We start from the raw sequence: 24,488 nt of genomic DNA, 5'->3' as shown, positions 1-24,488 counted from the left end.
AACACTGCATGCAGTTCCTGTCCTCCATGCCCAAAGGGCAGGCAATCAGAAATGTTACAAGGTCAAAATGGTTGTGGTAGGAAGACACACCAAAACCTGTATGACTCTGCAGGCTGTATAGGCCAGCAATAAATGACAGACAGAAGGAACATCTTTCTGCTGTTTCACACAGTACCATGGATGCCAAATGCAATAGTCAAAAATGTGGTTTATAACAAACAAAATGATTATTTGAAGTATCTCATAACTTATGGGGCTCATGGTTGCATAACATTATGGAGGTCAAAAGTATACAGGGGTTCAAACGGGGCTCAGACTGATTCATGAAACAGTGTTGACTCAGAGATGTGAAACACAGGGATGCAGATCCAAGCTCAAGCTGAGGAAGTCTCGGGCATAGAATGGAGGATGTTTGGAAGGGAAAGAGTGCTGCTCACTTCTTCCCAAGTGCCCAAGGCAGGGGCTGTCACAGGTGTGCAGTGGGCAGTATGAGCCTCTGGTCCAAACCAAGACAGAGAATTGCATCTTCTGATGCAGTGGTAGTGGGCAGAGGGACGGGACTTGTCATGTATTTCTCAGCACTTTCTGGGTTGAGTTGTATTTTACTTCGTTTTGATCCACAGTGCAGAGATGTCTCTGTGCTTCTGTAGTGCTTGCTTGTGGCTTGTGTGGAGTCTGTGAAAATAAATACTAACCTTGCTATTGTGTCAGCCAGTAGTCAGAGTTAATGACCATTTATTGGCTCATACACTGTTGAGCAAAGAGACTCCCTCTTAATGAAGGTCCTACCAAATAACAGTGTGCAAATAATGCTTAATGACTCAAAGTGATGCCAGGTCCTTTAAGATCAAGGAAAATGGTCTCTAATTATACCTAGATTTCTTCTTCTTCTTCCTCAAATGACATCAACTAGTACCCCAAGGACAAAGTCCTTTCAGCCAGAGAAGCTGTCTATAAGTAAAAAAGGACATGTTTTTTACTAAAAGTACAAGATACTTTGACAGTGAAATAAAATTCAAAGGAATTATTGTATGATGTAATATATATCTGTAACAGCATAAGTGTTTATAACTAGCAGTACTTATAATCTGTGTCTCTCATGGTTAATAACATGGGATTCACTGCTCCAACTGTGCAGGTGAAAATACAGAGACCAGGAAAGGGGATGTGGTTTCTCCAAAGTCACACAATAGCTCAATTGTCAAGCATGAAACACCTAAGTGGAAATACACAAACAGAGAAGCCTGTTCACAAATGGGAATAAAATATGAAAAGAATGAGCAAGCCTTTCTGTTTCTAAAAGAGAAGGGTCACCTGCTGTGGTAAAAAAAAAAATAAAAAAAAAAAATCAAACATCTTAAAACCACCTGCAAAAGTCCCCAACTGCCAACATAATTTATACCAGTCTCCTTCTAGGGAGGGGCTGATGCAGGAATCTTCCCTCACTGCTGCAGGAGCTGGAAATGGGGCCATTTACCACAGATAAAGTGATTTTATTCGATAAACCGATGAGGCTTGAATTCTTGCTAATGGCAGAGTTGAGGTAACTGCACATAAGCTGTTTAACCATTTCTAAACCAGTTGAGAAAGGGTTTCCCCACTTCACATCTATCCCATGACAACTGAGCTTGGCTTTTCCCTTCTTTTTGTTTTTATCTCCCACGACACTGTAATCACACTAAATTCTCTGTTATTAAGATTCTTAGGGAAGAATCAAAACTCTCCTCTCTCCAGGGAAGGAAAAACAGGGGCAGCTTCTTGCAGCCCTTTCCTCAGCTCCTCTTCTCTTCCACTATTTACTTTACTTCTTTACCTTGCAAACAGCTCCAGTGTCTGGAAGCCTGGGCTAAGCCCAGCCCTTTTGTGCCCTGCAGTCATCGCTGCATCTTTAAGGGAAAACTGATTCCCAGGAATGCTGTGCATGCACATACCTATCTGGGCGCTGCACCCACACCTGCCCACCAGGTAACCCAGCGCCTGCTGGCCCTCGCAGCCACATTCCAGCCAGTAGAGCTATTACTCGCTAATTGTTACCTGTCAAACAGGTAAACGAAGCTTTTGGGCCAAGTCCAAACAAGCATATATTCCCATGAAATCCTAAACCAGCAAACCTTTGACCTTTCTGCAGCCCCACTGATGATTTTCACTGGGACTGATTTAAAAGTATTTTGGTATCTTTGAGGGATGGAAAAAAAGTGGCACGTTGTGGTATTATTTATTGTGATGAAGCTTTCTTGTACATGTTAATACCTGCAGGAGAGCAGTGGATTACCAAAACAGCAGAGCAGACCAGGCAGCCCAGTAAACACGATGTAGCTCACATCCCCCGAATCACACAAGTGGGCTGGTTTTCCAATGCTGATCCAAAAGCAGCTTGTGGATGGTGAGGAACTAACATGCAAAACTTCCTGAGGCTGAAAAAGTTAGTGTACAAAGTAGCCCAGAGCCATCTGGGAGGGCTGGAACTGGCATTTCCTCTTCATTTCACCCTGTTCAGACTTGCTCCACGGAGCATAACAGGATCAGTTCCTGTGGAGCCGGAGGGTCTCTGCAGACAGCCAGAGGCAGCAGCCTGTTCCTGTCACCCAGTGAGGCTGTAAAGATGACTAGCTTTGCTCCCCTTAGTGTTTTCTGAACAGACCAGTGAGGAACAGCAGCTCAGACCAACCTGCTCCCTCATAAAGCTTGATCCTCCTGGCTAATTGCACAGAAAAAACTCCTCCACAGCATGGAGGAGGCATACACGGAAAGGCAGCCTGTTTTCACTGTAACAGCAGTAAGATTTAATATGCTTCAACATCAAAATGCAATGAAATAAAAGATGGGCTTTACTGAAAAAAATACAGCTATAAATCACAACATTCAAAATAGCAGAGATGTCCCTACTTTACCACGACCTTCCTCCTTACAAGCTCTCTGGCTTGGACTGTGAGTTCCTTGGGGCGAGGACCTACACATTCTCACAGTGTGTGATATGATCTGAGACACTTCTGATTCAATAACATGACTCAGTCTCATCAGAGCTTCACCACAGGTGTTGTGTGAGTCTCCCAGCTGTCAGAGGCCTAAGAAAGAGGGGAGAGTAAATGGTATAGACCAGATTGTTATTGGTAATAACAGAAACATGATCTGCCCAGTAAGATGGTAATCTTTCTCCACAAAGGTTGCAGATAGCCAGGTTAAGCTTGATTTTGACCTGTCTTTCACCTTAGTTTTACCCTGGTTAAACTAGTCTTCTGTAGATCTCCCAGATGTCACCTTAGACTTGAATTTTATTTTGGAATAGATAATTTAAAAAATTTTTAATAGGTGATTTTTTTTTTAATTTTGGAATGGGTGAGTTTTATTTTGGAAGTTACCAGGAGAAAGCAGTTGTTAGAGCATTTGCAAGGCATACTGGCTTCTATACTTTATTTGAAGAACCATTTAAGTTTTATACTTTATTTTATATAATCACAGAATGGTTTGGCTTGGGTTAAAGACCAGCTTGTTCCAACCCTCCTGCCATAAGCAGAGACACCTTCCACTAGGTCAGGTTGCTCAGAGCCCCATCCAGTCTGGCCTTGAACACTTCCAAGGATGGGGCATCTACAGCTTCTCTGGGCAACATGTTCCAGTGCCTCACCACCTCACAGTGAAGAATTTCTTCCCGATATCTAATCTAAATGTACCCTCTTTCAGTTTAAAGCCATTCCCCCTTGTCTCATCACTAAATGCCCTTGTCGAAAGTCTCTCTCCTGTTCTGTTGTAGACTCTGTTTAGGTGCTGGAAGGCCACTCTAAAAAGTCTCCTCGGAGCCTTCTTTTCTCCAGAACAATCCCAACTCTCTCAGCCTGTCTTCGTAGGAGAGGTGTTCCTACGAACATCTGAACATCTTAATGGCATTTTTGTTTTTAACCTAACAAAAGCTCCAGACTGAGGTTTGGCTCTTTTCTTTGGGACAGGCTAGTGCTTTAAGCTGATCTTTAGGAGTTTTTAGCTGATATGAGATCAGATATGCTTCTAGGACTTCAGCTCAGTCCAGTACCTTCTTTCCCTTCAGAAACCAGAAGAAATCCTGGTATTTACATCTCAGCTAACAGGTTTCATGGAGTTGAGCACAGCTTTGGGCTCCTGCAGACCCACAGTGCCATGCACATATTCCTACAGGAACTGGAAACTCTTCTTTAGCTCCTGCTCTTTAGGACCCCACTGACTTTTGCCCAGCAGCAGGAGATACCCCAAGCTTGGCAGGGAGTAGAAGGGAAGGAGAAGGGGCTGTTTCAATACAGCCAGGAAGAAGGGCAAATGTTTTCTCTTGTTTCCAAGAGGAAGTGGCACCTTGGCAGAGGCAACCTGCCCCTCAGGCCAGTCTGTCCTCTTAAGATTCCTCTCAAAAGCTGTTCAAGCAAACAGCTCCATTCATCTGAATAAATTTGATTTGGGATTATTCTCCCTTTTCACCTCACAGTGAGATTATAAGATGTTTTATCTGCTTCTAGCTCCTTGCCAGGCTCCAGCATGGAGCGTCCTTCAGTTTGTAGCACTGTCACCAGATTCCCATGCTGCATCAGTTGCTACACAGACCATCTCCCACTGGTAATCATCTTGATGTTACTGTCCCATAGTATCTGAAACCATCAGTAATGGTACCCACAGGTATTTTGCTTAAGATAAAAGAAAGATATCTTAAAAGACGAGTAATAAAAGGGTGTCTGTTTAAAAATCATCATGTGAAAATTGACAGCTGCATTACTAATATCCACCTAGAACTAGTTGGAAATAATTTGGCCAGAAAATGCTGCTCATTCCTGTTTTGACAAACATTTACTGAACGAAGAGCAAGGTTTCAGGAATTTGTTGCTTCACACAGGTTATTAAGATTCCTGGAGCACCTAGGCTCCCAGGCTGCCCTGCAAGCTGGCTTTATCCATGGCAGAGCTGACTGTCCAGGGCTGTCATGTCTGTTCTCTCTATATGATTTTTGAGAATGGGCCAGAATAGCTTGATTTTCTTTTCAGACCTGTAGAAGAAGTTCTGTGTCTGAAAGTCTCTTAACTTTTCCCAACTATGTATGTAAACAAACAAGGTATTAGCTCTGCCAGCAAACCTTACCTCTTCCCAAAGCATCACTTTTACAACAATGCAACTACTATATGAAGGATGTCCTCTTTGTAATTGGCTCTTACTGGGAAGATCGTGGGTGATTTAGCTTTTTCTCAACAGCTGGAGAAGAGGGCTAACTGGAGGGTTAGGGAAACTGGACTAGATGTTTTCACGCACTGATCACCAGAAAAGCTGACTACAACCAGCAGCTCACACAGTGCCAGGCCACTGCTGGTGACCACAGGCCTTATTACATTATCCCATTTGTGACTCCAGCTTGAGCAAAACTGTGTTACTCACACAGCTCATGACACAGAAAGAAAGTTTTCTAGCTTCTGTGATGTTCAGAAGTGAACCATCCTGGTATTGCTGCTCGATGCCTATGTGAGGTTTGATATTGGTAAGTTTAATTGAGAGGGTGTGCAATAGTTTGAAGTTGTGTTTACGCATTTCAGATTTGAAGAAGCAAATGTAGGGAAAAGAAGAAAATGTGTAACTCTTCAGTGTTACAAAACAACCTTTGTTAATTTAAGAAATAAACTCATAAATGAATGCAACACAACTGAGAAAGAGACTTGCCTAATCAAAGCAAGCCCCAGTTAGTTCAGCTTTTGATGTCTCAGTGATACCAATTGCTACAATTTTCTAAAGGCCAAACTCTTAGAGTCATATGACAGAAGTGTATTCCTTACATCTCCGATTCTTATACTCCATTTGTACATCAGGGAAAAGCTTTAGAGGGAAATACTGGGACACTGACAGACAGATGAAACCTCTGTTTTTTAAATGTCAGGATTCTAAAGCACGGTGCAAGGAAGGAGGTGCCACCACCTGTACACATTCACTTCAGACTCTAAAGCAAGGCTTGAAGCTCAGGGCCTCCAGAGCGTGTTCTGTCATCTGCTGCAAACATGGCAAGAAAGAAGCAGAAAGTAAGATAACAAGATTTGTGTGTATGTTAAAAAGAAAAAAGCTCAGTTCTCAAATGCCTGTATCTTTGCTGTGGCTCAGGACACAGTAAGCCACCGATGCAGCAGTACCTCTGGCACTGTTTCTGTGCACGTTGGGAGAGTCTGCTGCAGCGCTGACACTACTTGTATCTTCTCATCACCACACTCTGCTGTTCACAGTAGGTGCTTCACTGCCGGTAAGAGGGGCAGGAATTGACTGCCAGGGCCGAGCTGCCTGTTTTCAGCGTGAGCCAGCTAGGAGGAGTGCACACAGCTTCCAGCCACTAATTAGCCACTAATCTCTTGCACTAAGATTCCCACACACCATGCAAGCTTCCTTTGGTGACTTTTCAATTAGCATCACAACACCCCAAGCTTTGAATGCTTTGTGTATATTTATCTTTTCTTCCAATTGTCAGGGCCAGCAGACATAAATTAAACCAATTTAAGGGTATCTGCATATCTATTATTTGGCAGCTACTAGCCTAAATTGACATAGTCCTCTCCTAGATGACAATTAGACACATTTATATTACCTGGGTGTGACTTGTATTCTTTCACAGAAAATGCAAGAAATCACATAGGTACTGCTATAAAACTTGAATTCAGTTCTGCATGTAGAGGAGAAATATCTACCCTTATTGCACTGCTGTGTCATGTCTAGAGGTAGATGACGCAGGTCTGCTGAGCCAAGGAGGGCAAACCCAGCACACCAATCCCAGACTGAAGAGGGGCTGTACGCAGTGAATATTAAGGAAACTAAGAAGAGGAGCAGCCATGTGCCACGGGGAGAATAGTCTGCAAAGAAATAATTGCATTTGATTCCTCTTCAAAAACCAGAGACCAGGGCTGAGGAACCTTACTTATTCAGGTAGCAGCATTCACTTGCAAACAGACTGAATTCAACCATATAGAGCCTGATCAGCAGCTCACAAAATTAGAAGGATTCTCAGTGGACTCCATCCACCACAGGATGGGACCTTCCAAAAAAGTAGTGTAGTGTTTCAAAGGAGAAAATGACACAGAGCTTAGAGAGACAAAAGCAAGAAGAGGCTGCAGAATTCCTGGGAAAGAGACTGGTCAATAAAGTGCAGGTTAAGCAGTTTCCTGGACACAAAGGCAATGACTACACATACATGTAACAAAAAATTGCAATTCTTCACACTGCCGTCAAGAATGTGTGTTGACTGATACAGCAAGCCTACAGCCAGGTTGCTACTGGCTACTGGCTACTGCTTCATTGCTATTGAAATTTCAACTCCTTTATTGTCTTATCACTCCCATCCATCTCCCAATCTGCCCAGTTCCATTGTCATTGCCACCAAATTCCAGTCATTGAAGCCAAGAACTGCTGCTGGTGCAATTCTCTGAGCAGAGGCACTTCAAAGCACCCTCCTCAGGCTCAAAAGGTTCTCCCCATTATAGTGTGATTGGTTGTTTACACTGAGGTAATTGGTGTGTGTATAACTGGCCTTGTTTACAATAAAGATTTTCAGATATCCTTGTCTCCCTTCCCCCTTCCTGCTCTGATGGAAGCTCTGGAGAACCCAAAGGGAACAGTACAGATCAAGGGGAAATCCCCCCTCCTCACACCCCATCTTGCAATGTTGGGTTTGGAAGGCCAAAGCATCGAATTTAACCCCAGGCATCTACTGTCTAAAGCTAACAAAATTTAAGCACTTAGCCAGCTGTGAAGACACTTCCAAAGCAATGAATGGATATGTAGTGCAAAGGACAACTTGAATGACTGACATTCTTTCACAAAAACACCTTCTATATGTACATCCTTCTAAAAAAATAAGGTCATTTCACCTGTGACTTATAAAACACTTTATTGACTGAATAACTACACTCATCCATACACTTCTGTGAATTCAGAAGCTTCACTGGTTCTATGTGAGGCTGATGCTGTGGATTGTCTTGCACTTGCAGAAATTCCCCACCACTGGAGGAGGCTGAAAGGTCCAAGAAACAGATGCTGCCAGAGCTGCTGGTGATGCCACGTCTCTCTAACGCCAAGAGATGTCATGTGAGCCAGCTATGTGTGAGACTCCAGGAGAACAGGATTGTGCAAATGCTGTAATTAATTCCCCATGCTTACACTTGGATGGCTTTCGTTCACCCTGAACAGAAGAGACTGCTTTGCATGTACTTTCACAACCACTTTAACTCAAAGCTAAAACCAGGCTGCTGCCAAAAGAGGTGGGCCTGCCCTATAACTACCATCCCTTTCCTTTTGTTGGCTCCAGCATTCCCACAGTTTGGGAATGGCGTTTTAAGGGGTCAAACCAGCCCACTTACATGCCTGAAAACTAACCCTATTAAAAAACTCCAACGAAATGAAAAGAGGTTTCAGGCAGATGAAAGAGCAAGACTGCTGCTGGGACACCAGAGGGCAGAAACACATGACCTAGGGTAAGAAAGAGAAAAAGCCCCTTTGGGCAGCTGCATGCTCTTCTACTGGGCTCAGCCAACCAGTGGTGACTCCTATGCATTTATCTATTAGGGATCTCAACAAAAGATGCTTTATTCAAGCACACTGTAAGGAGAAGGGTTGAAGCATGCAGTTATCTCTGCTCACCATACAAACAAGATCCCAGAAGAACCAGGATTACAGGGCCTTCTGACATTCACTTGTGTCCTGCTTTTTACTCAAGTTGCTGCATGCTCAGCACTGTGACCTTGAGGATAGATATCACAGGAATCTCTGCTACAGGATTACTTTGCTCCACTGTGTTGTGGTACCATGCTCAGTGTCCACCACCTGCACTTCAGACATACATAAGACTGAGAAAGTTTTTATTAAGGGTTATAAAACTCTGATGAGATGGACTCCACTGTCCTTGAAGCCAACTATGATACTGCATCATCAGCTGTCCTGTGTAGATACTGGTATGAGTTCAGAGTTACTGGTGCAACATAAAAAAATTTAACCTATGCTGCACATAGACTGAACCAATTAGCTCTGATAAATGGGATAAAGACATTTGGGTTTAAAACATCACATTTCAAACGTAGTTTGTTTTGTGAGTGCAATTCAAGCACTGTCTGGGAGCCCACAGGAGGGCAGAGGGATTCTGCCAGGCAGCAGGTTTAACAAGCAGTTAGGCATGAAGATGTTTCAGAGGCTAAGAATCCACAAGGCCCTCAACACTCTGGCACATTTGTCAAAACATGTAATCCCTGCCTGTGCAGTTTAAAAATAAATGCATTCTAAACTGGGGAACTCACTGGTTTCACTGGGAATGCAAGAGTACTTTCCAGGAGTCAGGCTAGAGCATTCATCAAACTACCCATCTGCATTTGGCACTAGCCTGAGATTTGGGCAAGGGGAAATAAATTCCTGGCTCTGCACACACTCCCCACATAACCTTTGGCAAGCCTGTTGCTAAAAACCCTCACGTATAAAATGGAGAGGTGCTGCACCTACCTCCCCACATCAGCCTCACACAACGCCTCTGAAAGCTCCACGGGTCAAGAACTGTCTCTGGCAGATGGTGCCTGGGCTGTAATAGTTTAAGCAACTTTTCCCTGATACCAAATATCTTTGCCTTGGGGCTAAGAGACTGCATGGTGTCAGTTTGGTCTTCCTCTCACAAAGGTTTCCTGAACCTTTGAAAGTGTCCTCCTGCATGTAGTTCACTATGGAATGACAAAACCCAAGAATATGATTTTGCCTCTCTCCCCAAGCACCTTAACCACGATATTGATTAGGCAGAGGGGTAACTCATACCCCCAACTGTGGTAATGCAGGGTTTGTGTTCCCCTGAAAAGTCCTAGTACTCAGAGCAAAGTTTATGGTGAAATAAGGAGCAACACGCACAACTCTCCCACACCCTTCCCTGCAGGGCTATTGCTCATGTGTGGGAGCTAGAGAAAAAAGCAGTGAAGAAATGTAAATGTAAATCTGCCTGCTTTGCCCCTCACACCCAAACACTCCATATAAACAAACAGTCATCTCCAGGTACTGTTTTCAAGTCAAACAGAGACAAGCAAATACTCGACATCTCTGTCCTGGAGCACATAAAACTTCTTCGCTGCAGAATACTTTTACTTTGCTTCTTCCTGAAGCTAAGATTTCCACTTACTTGGGAAAAAGGAAAAGCAACAAAAATGTATTGGAAAAGCATAGACATTGTAAATGTTTATTCCAAGAGATTTGGTTTCTCTACTGAAACCAAAGAGGCAAAATTTGCAGTGCAACTCCTATTTACATACAGTGTCTAAGGCATGACATGTTAAGAAGTTTCTGCATCCTGAACAAACTGACAAAACATGGATGTTTTGTCTGATCCTTCTCTTAAACACAGCTATGTACACAACAGCATAAGTAAAGCAGCCACATAACACAGCTAAAGGCATTGGAATTACATAGGATCCTCAATCAGCATTAAAAAACAATGAAAAAATCAATAGTGAATTAGGCAGTGTCATAGTGCACACAGGTAACAGAGATACTGTAAAGGAAAAATGAAGTGTAAAGGAATTTGGAACCAACACATCAGTGACACACCGAGAGCCTGATTCTTGGGTTTGGCTATCCCACAACACAGAGGCAGAACAAGATAGAATAGTTATCACATCTCCCTGGGTGTCAGGGAAGTCCTTCCAGCAGCAGAGCAAAATCGACTTTTGCAGCAGTCTGAGTAGAGAAAAAGCAGGCTTGTAGGTGCATGCAGGGCATGTGCATGGTATAAACATGGTATCACTGAGATGATGAACCTGACAGGACAGGCTGACAAAGCAGCTGCAGGGGATCTAGAACTGGGGTCTTCCCTAAGCCATGGACTAAATGATCTTATAGCTCCTGAGTACTGAAGAACCAAATCTAAGCAATAAAAAAGGCCAAAGATTATGACAACAAGTTCTGATGCTTTATTGCCCAAAAAGCTTCATGGAGTAATATCACATACTGCCTTTATGTTTATGAATGAATCTAAGGAGGTTTTCTTCTGAGGAGGCTTTCTTCTGAAATACTCCTGTATTTCAAAAGAGAATACCAAAAAACAGTAGAAAGTGACACCGCTACACCTGTCCATAAAGGTACTAAAAGCAGAGCTGACAAAGCTTACACAGAAACACAGAGACACAGGGTCTGGTGACCTTTTCACAGAACAAGGCAAGGCAGAGATCTCCTGGCTCCAACACTGGTTTCTTTTGTGCCACCACACAATCCTCTTTATCCTCTGCCCTTCAAATGAAATAGCATTTGCTTGCTCCTGAGGGCAGCCACAAGGATAAATGAGCAACAGCCCAGGGGCTGTCAACCCCACCTCTTATTCAGCAGATTCTGAAAGCAGCTTTTTCCATTTGCTGTGATTTTTTAAGTACCTTGCTCTTTGATTACAATATTGATCTATTTTAAGGGAAAACCACATTGATTTTAAGTGAACAGGATGGTAAGTCCATAGCTTTGTTTCCCAACTCCTGATGCTCTGATAGGAAAGTATTTCTGCGGATTCTATGGGTTGCATTTACACTAGTTCCTGAGTGTGGGAAAAGTAAATAAGCAATTGTTTATATGCCAGCCTTCACCTTCTGCACTGTGGAACCCTTATGCCTATTTCAGAACAGACTTTTGGAGCAAAAAGAGACACGGTCGTCATAGGGTTTTAGAATGCTTATTATTGCAGGGCAATGTTTTAGACCTGTGGAGTTTCTATATTTTTTAAAACTCTCAACATACTTACAATCAAAGTAAAGACATCTGAAGCTCTTGGTTTCCCTCATGCTGATGACATCCTTATTTCCTTTAAAAAGCTGCTGTCAGTAATAATGGTTCAAAGACCACTGATGACAGCTGGGAGCAGCAACCTTGGTGGCAAACACAGACTTGGTCGTTCCCACTCTGCAGTGAGAACCTTCAGTCAGGGCCTCCATGGAACTTGGAGAAGACAATTTCCCCCAGGCACCCACTGTAGTACCAAGTATGACTGTGGGCTCATTTTGTGTTATCAAGAGGAAAAAAAACGGGATAAGAGGAGGGGAGAAAAGGAAAATAAGGAAAAAGGAAAAAAAAATAAGAAAAAAAGGTAAAAAAGAATGAAAAAAGAAGAGAAAAAAAGAGAAAAAATAGAAAGAGAAAAAGAAGGGAAAAAAGAAGAAAGAAAAAAGAGAAAAAAAGGAAAAAAATTAATTTTGATAAAAAATACTGCTGGCAGTTAAAAAATTGTTCTGATAATTAAAGAAAAAAAAAGGGTATATATATATTTCACAACCTAAACAAACTAATAGCATTAAACCTTCATCACAAAACAGTTCAAATTAGGATTACTCAAAATGTGTCTATGAATTTGCAATTTTGTTCTCTTATGATGCAAAGATTTTGTTGATTAACACAAAAAACTGGACAAAGCTTTAGGAAGACGCACTCTTAACATTTTTCTCACTGGTCAGGTTATTTAGATTCTCTAGCTCTGCCCCATAAAGACACGACACAATTTTAATGTCAGTTTAATCAACATATTTCCAAAGTCTTGGATCCCACATCACATTAAATTGCTTTTCAGAGATGTCGTCTTCTTTTTCACACTACAGTTTTACACTAACAGTAAAATTACTGTCATTATGATCTATCTGTATTTTCCCAGTGGTTATAAATGCTTGAATGAATAACGAAAAAACTCTGTCACGCAGATCACAGCATCTGCTGAAAAGCCATCGTTCTATCATAATTCTATTGAATTGGTTCCAAAACTGTGAGTAATCTTTATGAAATAGATTGGTACTTTAATGTCTGCTAATCAAGTATAAACCTAATAATTCAACCTATTCTCAGACTTTGCCGCCTTCTTAGCTGTCTCAATATCTCATCTCAATACTGAAAGGATTTACATACTGTGAGGTATTTTCATCACTAAAAATTGTTTCTGTTTTAAGCTGAAACACAGTGTGTGGCACACTGCCTCAGTTCAGCGTTGCAGATATACAGGATAGTCATGTTATAACTTTGTCATCTTTCAGAACCATGAAGTCTACATTCATAATGAGCAAAACAAAAATAAATAAAGCCCCTCCTTTTTTCTTACATGTTTCCATACTGCTTTGATGCATATAAAAGAAATGCAAATCAGCATTTCAAACAGAAAGTGCCATGCTCAGCTCCACACCTTACCCTGTGGCCAGGAAATGCTTGATATTCCATGGTCCTCCACATGGCTGAACTGCTGCTGTCATACATGATGTGGAGGTACCCAAAAGCATGAGGCTGTTAAAGGGCTCCTAGCATACCTGTTTGGGGAGCACAAATTGCAGTTTCCAGGCAGCATCCACAAGTACAGAAAGAAATCCAAAAGTACTTGCCATTAATCACAAAATCTTTAATTGTGACAGGACTTTTACAATTCATTGTGAAGCATTAAAAGTCAACTGTTATCAGGATCATGGTTACTTAGAATTACTTTCTTGAAGTTAACAGCGCAAAATAATTAATTTTTAGAGCATAAGAAGGATCTATCTGTGGTATAGGAGGGTTGCACTGCAATCTTTTAAGCTTATTTTGATGTATATGATGGCTTCATTGAAGTCAGTTGAGGATCAAGGTCTGCACAAATTCCAATAAATATAGTTTCATACAGAGGACTACAAAGGAACGGCTGTGGGGAGAATTAACAGCACATGTTGCATATCACAAAATTAGTAGGTAGGTGGTTGTCTTTGAACTTACTGTGAGAGAGTACATTTTATATCAACAGCCATCAATGACATAGAAAGACACAAATAAAAATACCACGTAATCACTGCCTACTGAAAACAGTTGTATTCAAACATCTGCTCTCTCACTGAACTCTTTACAACACTGTTTTGACATAAATATCTCTCCAACATCTTTTATCTTATAGACTTATTTTAATAGTTTTCTGAAATACATTTCAGGTACTTAGTGCAATTAGTAAGCCTAGTTAAGCCTTATTTGTGCACTCAATTTCCTCTACCCAGTGCTGGCAAGTCCAAATGTCTTTGGTAATAGCTGCCATGGAGTGAACAGTGTAAACATGAGGTAAAGCTTTAGAGTGTTGAATTCTACTACTGAATCCTCACAACGCCATAAAAAACCTATCAGATGCTGTGCAAAGAAGCACAGTATGAAAACTAGTATTTTTCTATTTAAAATATTTTCTGTACACTCCAAAGACAAGTCCTAAATTTTCAATTATGTATGGCACGACTATTCCATTTTTACTCTACACAGCCTTTATTCTACAGGAAATGAGACTGGTCTGGCCAGAAATAACGTTACCTGATGTTTCAATGACTAACAGATTAGTTTATAATAATCTTGTAGATCATGAAGAATGAGCATCAGGTTGGATTAGGAAGGACTTGTTTGACCTGCTCAGCTAGAGGTGGACTCCGACAATTTGATTCCAGTCTGCAGTCTGAAGCAAAAGGCTCAACCAGAAAATTATGAGCCCTATGCCTACCTACCTAGTTAAAACAATTTTTCTATCTAAGCAACTCCCAACTAAATAATAGGTGTCATCTCCAACTACCTCAAATCGAGAGTTCATTGCTGCATTTTCTACTTAAATTCCTAACTTTAACCTTGGAACACCACCTAAGACAGTGAGCAGTAATTCAGTCTCCCAACTACCACATTCTAAGAGAATCTCTCCTGAGAGCAGGCTGCTAAAGGCAGTTTTGTATTTGACCCAGTATTAGAACAACAAACTCCATTTCAGTTTGAGTTACAGTTTGGGTTTGGTCCAGGACTACAGATGGCATCAAAGGCAGTTTTCTTTCTTGTAAAATCATTTATCAGCAGCATTTCTACCTTGGGGAAGGTGGCATTTTCAAATGTGCTCATCACTGATCTTCCTCTCCTTCCTATACATTTCATATGGGAAAAATGGGCTGGGGGGTGGGGGTAAGGGGGGAATGAACACATATGACAACATCCAAATGTTTCTCATAGCTGAAAAATTAAAGAAGAGAAAGAGGATACCCAAATTGGTGTCCTATTGATCCTATTGATGGTGCTCAAACAAGTAACCTTTTCAGGTCTCAAAGTTTCTTTCAGCATAACAAATATTTGGGAAAGAAACCTTATCATTTGGGAAAGAAACTTTATCATTTCTGCAGTTAACAGAGCTTCACTAACTTAAACTGTTATAGCATTCTACCACTCCTTCTCCAAAACAACTCATAGTAATATATCTGAGAGGTTCAATTTGTTTTAAGATTACATAGTAATTCTGTATTCAAAATTACTGTATTATTTGTAATGAATAAATTACTCTGTTTCTCTTCTGTGTTTTATGAAGTCTTATGGCTTCCTCAAAATGTATTATACAAAATAATTCATACAAACATTGCCATGAATAATGGCCATATTGGCAACTTTTGATTAGATTTACAGATTGTGTAGTAATGTTTCTTTCCTCTGAGTAGTGAATGGAGAAAGAGAACAGCTAACTAATATCCTGTGCTTAATCAAAGGGCCATCGATCTAGGTAAAGTATTTTTCTAATTATGTTTAGTTAAAGTGACAGAAATCTTCATGGGGCTATGTTTAAGCTGACTTAAAAATGATTTATACTAGATTTGCTTGATTTTATTAGTTACTATGAATATAGATAAGGTCTGAGAGCCAGTAATAGATATCTGTGCCTGATTGTGATCCCTTAATACCAACGATTTAACAGTCAAATTTGATTTCAATGACAGAAGTAGGTGAAGGAAGATCAGGCCCCAAATTGCAAGACTACATGTTTTTTATATATATATGTATATGTATACATATATATTTGGTTATACAAATACGTATTTCCATGAATATCCTTTCTACTATGTTCCCCTGTCAAGGGAAACTTCTCTGTTCAGGAGTTGGACTTCATGAACTTTGTGGGTCCCTTCCAACTCCAGATATTCTATGATTCTGTGAAATCAAAGGTAGAAAATGGAAAATGCTCTTCACCTAATACAGTATAAATTTGATGTAACTTTTAAATCATTCAGGTAATTTTCCTGCAAAGATGACTAAGTAACATAATGGTCAACCCTATGTAATGGTGCATTCTTTACACATTCAGCACAATTTATACAGGAGAGGTTATCAGCAGTCAAGTTGGATACCTAGTACAGAAAGATGTCTACAGGAGGACAGGTGGGAGCAGGAAGAATTACTGGTGTCCTGACCTGTCTCTGGTGGAGGAATGGGGACTGAGAATGGGTGAAGTCTCCTTACCACCCTTCCACTCCCTGTTCTCAAATTGTCCCAATATGGGGAGAGCTCTTCTTCCTCACCTTCTCCATCTGGGCAAAGAAAGCTGCTGCCTGATCCTGGTCCTTGTAAACCCACTTTGGTCCTCTGGCAAAGTACGCAGCAGGTTGCACTGGACTGAAGGGTGACTCTCCATTCACCTTGCCTCTGCATAACAGAGCCTTCCTCAATAAACATTCCATTCCAGCTTTCCCATTCTCTTCCAGCTTTCCCCCGCTGACAAAACAAACCTTTCGACCCCCCCTAGCTCAACTGTCAGCTCTGAGATCCACGCAGTGGGTGTCATCTCCTGGCACCATCTCATCCCACTGCCATGAGATGCCTTCTGTACCACGACGTTCACCAACGTCAGCTCCGTCTGGTCTCAACCGTGGCAAGGTCAAAAGAAAAAAAAAAGGAAGAGAAGAGGAAGAAAAGATGGTAAAAATGACCCTAAACCCAAGAAAAAAAAAACGATCTAAAAAACTGTTCTGCGAAGGCCGACGCCTCCCTGGCCACTATTCGACGGCAACCGCTTCGGGCACAGAGCAGCCTGGCAGGTGAGGCAGGAGGACCACGGCCAGGGGCCGCCTCCAACGGGGCACCGCCGGCCTTCTGCGCCGCTCCTCGCTCGCCTCGCCTCTAGCGCGGCCCGACCGGGCGCCCGTTCACGGCGCGGGCAGGGAGGGGTTGTGCGAACGCTTGTGGGGAACTGCCCGCCACCCCAGCGCGGCCCCCTTTCTTCCTTCCCTTCGCTTCCCTTCCCTCCCTGCCGCGGCCCCGCGGATGCCTCCGCTCGCGTGTGCGCTTCAGTTACTTGGCGCCTCGCGGCGGCTCCGTCCTCACCTGGTTGCGCGCCCCCTGACAATGGCAGCCGCACCCTGGCGGCCGCGCCGTCACCAACATGCGCCTAGCGGCTCGTCCCCCTCCGCTCCTTTAGTGAATGAATCCAGCGCCGCTCGGCGAAAGTTACCTGTGCGCGGTCCGGCCCGGCCGTTCTCCTGTGCCGAGCCCCGCCGGCGCCCCAGCCCCGCCGCTCCCCACATGCCAGGGGGAGGGGGCTCTACCTGTCCTGCCTCGGCGGCTGGCTGCGGAGCCGGGAGAGGGGGGGAAGGAAAGCAGAATTACCAGTAGCTCTGGTTCTGCCGTCCCGGGCGTTCACACGCACACCTTCACCTGCACAGACCTGAAAGTCCAGTTCCGCCAGGGAGACGGAGGCACCGGGAAAAGGGGAGAGAGTTCATTGGATCAAACATGTCACAAGAGACGGACAAGTAAGTGATCGCAGGCACGCTGCTGCACCCGCTGAGCGGGGCGGCCCGCCGCGGCTTGGCCGCGTTTCCCCTCTGCCCGTGGCGACGCCCGGGAACCCGCCAGGACGGCGCTTTCTCCCTCTTCTCCTCCTACAGCGATGCCGGATCGGGCGCATAGACACTGCGAAGCGCCCGAGGACAAGGCTGCGGCTCGCCGCCCCGCACCTCGCTCTCCGTCTGGCCGTGGGGCTGCGCGAATAGTTTTTTTTCCTTTTAGTTCAGGGTTTTTGTTTGTTTGGTTGGGTTTTTTTGTACTGGTTTGGGTTTTTTTCTCCTCTCACCTCAAGGGTCGCTTTTCGGGAGGGAGCGCTCCTCGCCCTGCGGAGATGCCGGATGCGGTCCTTCCGCCCGCCGAAGGCCCCGGACGCGAAACGCTTTCCTTGCCTTGTTGTGTTGGTGCGCCAACTAAAGGGTTTATCCCCCAAGATCAATCACGTCTGGGCACGGCCATCTTCCCTCCTGGAGCTGGGGTCGGGCGGGCAGGGGGCCCGGGCGGCGGGAGGAAGCCCTGGCTCGCGCCACAGGTGTTCGGCCAGGCCGCCCGCCGCGCTGGCGCCTTCAGCCCTCGCCGTCCTGACCTTGTTTTCCCGCGCGGACGCCCCGGCGGCCTGCGGCTGCCTGGAGACCAGCTGGGTTAAATAGTAACTTTCCAGTGCAGTGGGGGCGGCAGGAGGAGGATGGAGAATCCGGAGAGATGGAAGCGCCCGCTCACGCCGGCCCGAGGGCCCGCCGCAGCCCCTGTGTTCCGCCGCCGGGGCCTGTGCCAGCTGAGGCCCCGTTGGACAACGGCAGAGCGGCGGTGCGAGGGGACTTCGCCCGGCTACCCCCTAGGGCCGCCGGCCGTTAGTGTTGGACCCCCCGGGGGTGACATCCAGGCCCGCGGCGGGGCCGCGCGCGGGCTCGGTGGTCCCGCCCGCGGCAGCGCTCGCCGAGCCCTTCTGGTTGGGCCGCCTGGAGGCCGCGCGCGCGTTGGCCGCTTCCCGGCCCACCCGGAGCTCCGGCTGCCGCCGGGCCGGTGGCCCAGACCTGCCGGGTGGCCATTTCCCCGGTTAAATAATTCGCACGGGCGATGCCCGCGCTCCCGCCATGGCGGCGGGTGGCTCGGCCTGGCGCCCAGAGCCGCCGTGAGGCAGCCAGGCGGGAAGGCCATTTTCCGTGCTCCGATGATTAGTGTTTCTGCAGGAGGCAGCTGGGGAGAGCTACGGGCAAAGGAAGATGGAGGGCGGGAGGTGGTAGTTTTGTTTTACTGCTGCCCCGGTGCAGGTAGGAACGCCACAGAGACGGGTGTGATCTCGGCTATGCTTGGTGTTAGTCAGGTGGAATCCCTGGTTGGGCTCCCCAGGAGCCTTTGTGCCAAAGGAGGTGGAGAGGAGGAGCCTGATGCTGGAGGGAGGCTTGGTGACAACCTGCCTGTCAAGGAGTGAAAGAAGGAGATTATCCGAGAAAAGAGAACAGTAGGGTTGGCTGCCCTGATAGGGAAGAGACAGGACCGTTCAGAGGAGAAAGATTAAGAAAAAAAACTAGGCCTGGTCTTTTCAAACATCAGCTGACAGTGGAATTGTTCAAAGGTAGTTATTGACATGAAATTAAAATGGTTGGGGTAGGAGCTGGGAACAGAGTGGAGTTTAGGAGTTCATCTGAGCTGGGATGGGAACTAATGCCTTAGGTGGCCAGATTAGAGCAGTGCAAGGAAGGGAATGAGGATACAGCCCTGAAGGTTGCCGATGAGGAGCAGGTAAAAGAGCAGTCGTTGAGGTCGGGAAGGGAACCAGATAGCTGTGAAAGAGCTGACATGATGGAAGGCATCCCGAAGCAACGGGCAGTTCCGAGACTGCACGAAGGTGAAAGGGGCCTGAAAGTTACTCCCTGGCCCAACCTAGTTGCCGGTAGTTTCAACAGTCAGAAACTAGGCTGCAGCAGATCAAGGGCAGTTAACGGGAGTGGGAGGGAAATACGGAGGGGTGAGGAGGGTCAAAAGAACAGCTTCCCACCACAGTCGGCACTGAAACAGAAAAACAGCGCAGTGGAAACCTGTAAGAAACTAGGGCAAAAGTGGTTCACTTCTGGACCTTTCCAACAGGAACAGTATGGCATAGGTGTAAACTATTGAGACAGAAGCGTTAATGCCCTTCATACTCTGTGTAGTGCTGCTGCCGCTACCGCTGGGAGGAACTTATGAGCAGTGGCATGCAACCTCAAGTAACAGCACTTGTCCCGTTGCACGTATGCCTGTGATCTCTTTCTGGTTAAGGTCTTTACAAAATTCATAGGTGATAGTTAAGAGTTTGAAAAGGAAATAAAAAGTAAAGAAGTCCCCTGTGCTCTCTATACGCAAGTGTAACATGAGAAGACAAATACATTTGTTCCCAGAAGAGATGACCGGGTGGAATGAGGTAATAGACTGATGAGGGGAGTTTGCATGGGAAGGTTTTTGTTTTTTTTTTAAGGCTCTAATGATATCCAGTTAAAACCTAATCCAGAGAGTACGTTATTCTCCTCCACATGGCCTTTCTTTTTGTTAAAACCAGATCTTCCCTACAGGCAAGACTGGACAGTGAAGCTCATTATTTCGAGGTCAGTTAATTTGTCAGTGTCATTGGACGGGTTTTCGTGGGGCTTTTGCTGGTGAAGTGCTGATGTAGAGAGGACTAAACAGCTGAGGGGATATAGAAAGTGTGGAAAATACGTTCTGTGGGACTTGCTGGCTTTTCTGGAGAGGTGGTGCACCCTGCTGCACTACAGCTCAACTGGGCTGCCTGCAGTGTTCCCATTTGGAGGGAGGAGCAGGAACAGCGGTTCTATAGTCATTTAAGGGAGGAAGGTGAACAGTGCTTTTATTCTGTAGTGCTTTAAGGGGCAGTTAGGTGAAAATGCTAAAGAACCAGGTGTTTGATTCTAATGCTAACTGAGGAGTTTGGAAGGGAGGTTATCCTTAAGATAGTCACACTATCTTCCTGTCTTTCCCTTTAGTCTTTCTGGCTAAACTGGGTCTTGCCTGCTTGCTTCCACAAACTCCCATCGGTCAGGAGAGATAAGGCATGATTGCACATGCATTTTTTCAGAGGTAGTACCGACTTAAGCAGGCTGTAGCCACTTGTTCCTGCTTCTGTTCTGCCCTCTCAGCTGTGTCAGTAGAGCTGTTTGTGCAACTAGAGAACTGGCTCAGGGGAGTGTTGGTTTGAGAGTAGCCCAATCTTCTGGAGGTTATTTTTGACATTCATTTTTCATTGGTCTGAGTTCATATGCAGAGGGGGTGCAAGCAAATTGCAGGTGTTAAAGACAAGAACTGCTGAATCTAGAATCTCTACAGAAGGAAATGTGTGTCCCTGCCTCTATGAATGTTTTGGAGGTTTGTGCATTGCTTCTGTTACTATCCAATTTCCAGACCCATTATGAGGAGAACTGGGGATTAAATGGAGACCGGGGGATATAAGGTGGGAGGAGGGAGCATCCCCTTTGCATGGTTTAAAGATGATTCCAGGGTTCATTTCTGCATTTATAGGCTGAAAAGTTGTTCTTATATGTAGTGTACTGGAGAAAAAGATCGCTACAAAATTCCAGAGTAATGGTTCTAGTGCATTAGTGAAGCTAATCAGTGAGTTCACTACTTCGTGAGACTTAACTGGATTTTAGAGATTGACAATACTTCTATGAGGAGCAAAAACTGTACAGCTGTTTGTTCTCTGCCACGGTTGTGTCCCTGCTGCTCCTGATGTTGTGTAAAGTCCCTCGTGGGCTGGAGTGCAGTTGCATGAGGAGCAGGCTCGCAGCAGGCCCCCGCACGCTGGCCCTGTGGCTCTGCTGGATGCCCAGCCACGTGACTGCCTGTCTGTCAGGCCGGGATGTGCAAGAGCTACTCAGGACACCAGGTAGATGGGGCTGGGGCATGCTCGGACTGACCACATTAAGGAGGGCTTGGGGCACCCTGGGTCTGCAGCTGAGCATGTGCTTGTGGGTAAATAACTGAGGGGAGAGTGAGCCTGTAGGTGGGAATGGGTTCAGACCTGTTCCTGTATGTCAGTGGAGGCACGTTCACCTCTGCAGCTTGCTGCTTGGTAGTATCTGTGGCAGAAGTTGATCTTGGATTCCTCACAGGGTAATTTTGATTTACTATTTTCTCCTTAGTGTGTAAATATACTGCCCTCATAAATATTTAACTTAAGCATCTAGTACTATAATACAAAGGGCATTTGTAGTTTACAATGTAATTCTATGAACTGTTCTTAATTTTTTCTTTGAGGGTCAAATGTGTTTCCTGTCAGCAGATTGTGAGTGTCAATTAGGTGACAGACTACTCAGTTATATTTTTATTCCCATTGCTGAGTGTCTGAATAGAACATCCATTGAGATGAATTTTCCAAAGTGTTACTCATCAGGGAACGAATGGAGAAACAGGAATTAGAAAGTTTTCCACTTTTCAAATGTCAGACATGCTGTCGTGGATGTTCCCTAGAAAATCATTTCTGTGCAAGGAAGGCAGAAAATCAGTGTGCAGAACCTCACAGAGCTTGCAACTATAAGCTTAACTGAGAGGAGTAAGGTTATCAAATGGTTAGGTCTTGCTGTTAACACTGCTGTCTTTCTGGTGCTGAAGTCTGAGACTAGACCGAAGATCAAAGCAGAACAGGAAGGGGGATTTTCCCAGGTCACTTTAACTTGATTGTAATGATCCCATAACCTCTTTCCCGTGGAAGGGTCAGGAGGGACATCATCATTCTTGTTCTGGCGGGGACACCTGAAGGGGAAATGATATTACACCAGTTGACGTTTGTTGTCAAACATTTTCACAAATATTAATCCAGTGCAGACCATTGATGGTTGCCTTAAATACTTTTTTCCTTTACTATGGAGCAGCCAATTAAACTGCCCTTTTTTTATACACACACAAAACAGCACTTTCAAATGCTGGTCTAAGAATTCAACCTGGGATGAATGTTCATTAGCTTTTTAATCAGTGACTGGGACGGTGCTGGCTAATTAAAAGAAGATAAGTAATTATTTCGGACATCTTAGTATACAGGAATACTGTTCTGTTCTTCTCTAGTACTGACTTCATAAAGAAAACAGTGGTTGCTTACAAAATATTTAACCAAGGAAACCATATTAAGTGCATGTGAACTGTGAAGTCAAATATTGCAACATACCTATAGCTTGAGAATGTCTCCAACCTCAAAGAATACCTATATAGATTTATTTTTATATATATTTATATCTGTATCTGCCTAGATTTGTTAATTTTCCTAATTGTGGGAGGTGATGGCATACTCCATAATTCTGTATTTTAATTGTTCTGTAAAGTATACTCTTGGGTTTGTAAGCTTTTTAAAAATGCTTGTGGGAAATCTTGACTCCCAGGATTGCTCAGTTCTTGAATTCATGTTTTCTTTCTGACTGCGTAAAAGGTTTAATATCCTGGAAAAAACAGCAATCAGTGCTATCAGTGCAGTAACTATTCCATTTCCATTAACTCTGTGGAAGCAGTGAGTGAACAAGGACCACAGGGCCAAGGGTCAGGTTAAACAGCAGCAGGTCTAGGAAACTTTGTTATAACCTGTTTTTAATTTTAAAGGCACTTCTGGCTGCTTCAAGTCATCTAAAACACCCTTGGGTGCTATGCACACTGGAAGTATGCTTCCTAGCAAAACAGCATGGCCTGTTACGAAGCTGCTAAGTAATTACTAATTCTGATCAACTCTGTTAGCTCCTGAAGGACTGCTGTGAGCTTCAATTTTTCCTCATTTTTTTAAGATACCAGTGATTTCTTACAAATGTACTGAAACCTTGCCTTTTTTTGAGACTGTTTTCTTCTTGGATAAAAAAAAAGGATGCAACAGGTGTAGTGCACTAGTAACAAAAGATTGTCTGGTAGAAATAATATTTAATTACAGTGAAACAAAGAAGTTTCTGAAATCACAGGTATAAAAAGTCTGTCTCAGGGTGAGTAATTGCCTGCTTGAACTAGTCCTCAGTAGGCACTTATTGTATATATTTAATTCTTGTGTCAGATTTCTTTTTCATACTTCCACTTTGACATAGTTAATTTTTTGTCAATGTTAATGAATCACCTATTTGTTTTAATCTCTTTAATCACTATTGCATGCCCAAGTTATTTTGGTTCTGAGTAAAAGCAAATAAAACTTTTACTAGGCATCTTATTGTTGAACTAGTCTGTTCTCCCATTCACTGTTGCTTCTCTCAATATATTATTTTACTTTCTCTTGGAGTGTTTAGTAAAGTTAAATAATTTCTTTTAATCATTTAGCATGTGTTCAGGTTTGTCTTGTACTCAAAAAAGTATAATTGTCCCAAAATTACAAGAGTCCCAAACCTGCATTCATTAGCAGGCAAAATTACTCAGCCTCTTTAATGGGAGTTTTTTCCTTGGTATGGACTTCTGGCTGGGCCAGGGGGCATCTTGCCTTTTCATTTCCTGGTGGTCTAAATGCTTTGATTTTTTTCTTTTACTCTCAAATCATTTGTATATTTATATACTCACTGGATTTGGTTAAGTGCATTTTGGAGACCTGTTGTGCTTCTGGGAACGATGTGATTGTCGTCTGTGAATGACAAAATACTGAGACACATGGGCCATAATTTTCCTGTTCCTTAAACATTTACGATCCTTTGTAGTTTTAACAGAACCCTATTATCTAATTGAAACAACAGTGTTACTGACTATTTAATTATACTTTTGGCAATAAATCCTGAGGAGTCTCAAGGTTTTTTTAACTAAATAAATCAAAACTTGCAGTGAGTCATACATGTTGTTGGGTTTTTTTGTTGTTGTTTTTTTGTTTTTTGTTTATAACTTGATGTCTAGACAAAGTAGTATGTTGAGGGTAGTAAACTTGAGCCAAAACTAACATTAGAATCTTTAAAACAAATGGTTTCAAGCACTGGGATTAGCTTTGATTTATACTTCTCTGTGTAATGAGCACA

The 24,488-nt window shown here is 43.8% G+C and overlaps 1 protein-coding gene across 3 annotated transcripts in view; it reads left to right on the top strand.

The window, feature by feature from the left end:
* The first annotated feature begins 17,305 nt into the window (after positions 1-17,305).
* GRHL2 (grainyhead like transcription factor 2) overlaps positions 17,306-24,488 on the top strand; it is a 71,516-nt gene continuing 64,333 nt past the window's right edge. For 2 of the 3 annotated variants that reach the window (XM_018077961.2, XM_018077950.2), the window contains exon 1: positions 17,306-17,510. In XM_018077961.2, the coding sequence (XP_017933450.1) occupies positions 17,491-17,510 (20 nt within the window). In that variant the 5' untranslated portion in view covers positions 17,306-17,490. Of the gene's footprint in view, positions 17,511-19,489; positions 19,583-24,488 lie in introns of those variants that run through there. The other variant, XM_018077970.2, reaches the window with a different exon arrangement.

Source organism: Manacus vitellinus, unplaced genomic scaffold, assembly GCF_001715985.3.
Source record: "Manacus vitellinus isolate BGI_N305 unplaced genomic scaffold, ASM171598v3 scaffold_1_pilon, whole genome shotgun sequence".
Classification (NCBI taxonomy): Eukaryota; Metazoa; Chordata; class Aves; order Passeriformes; family Pipridae; genus Manacus; species Manacus vitellinus.
This window is presented reverse-complemented; position numbering and strand designations above follow the sequence as displayed.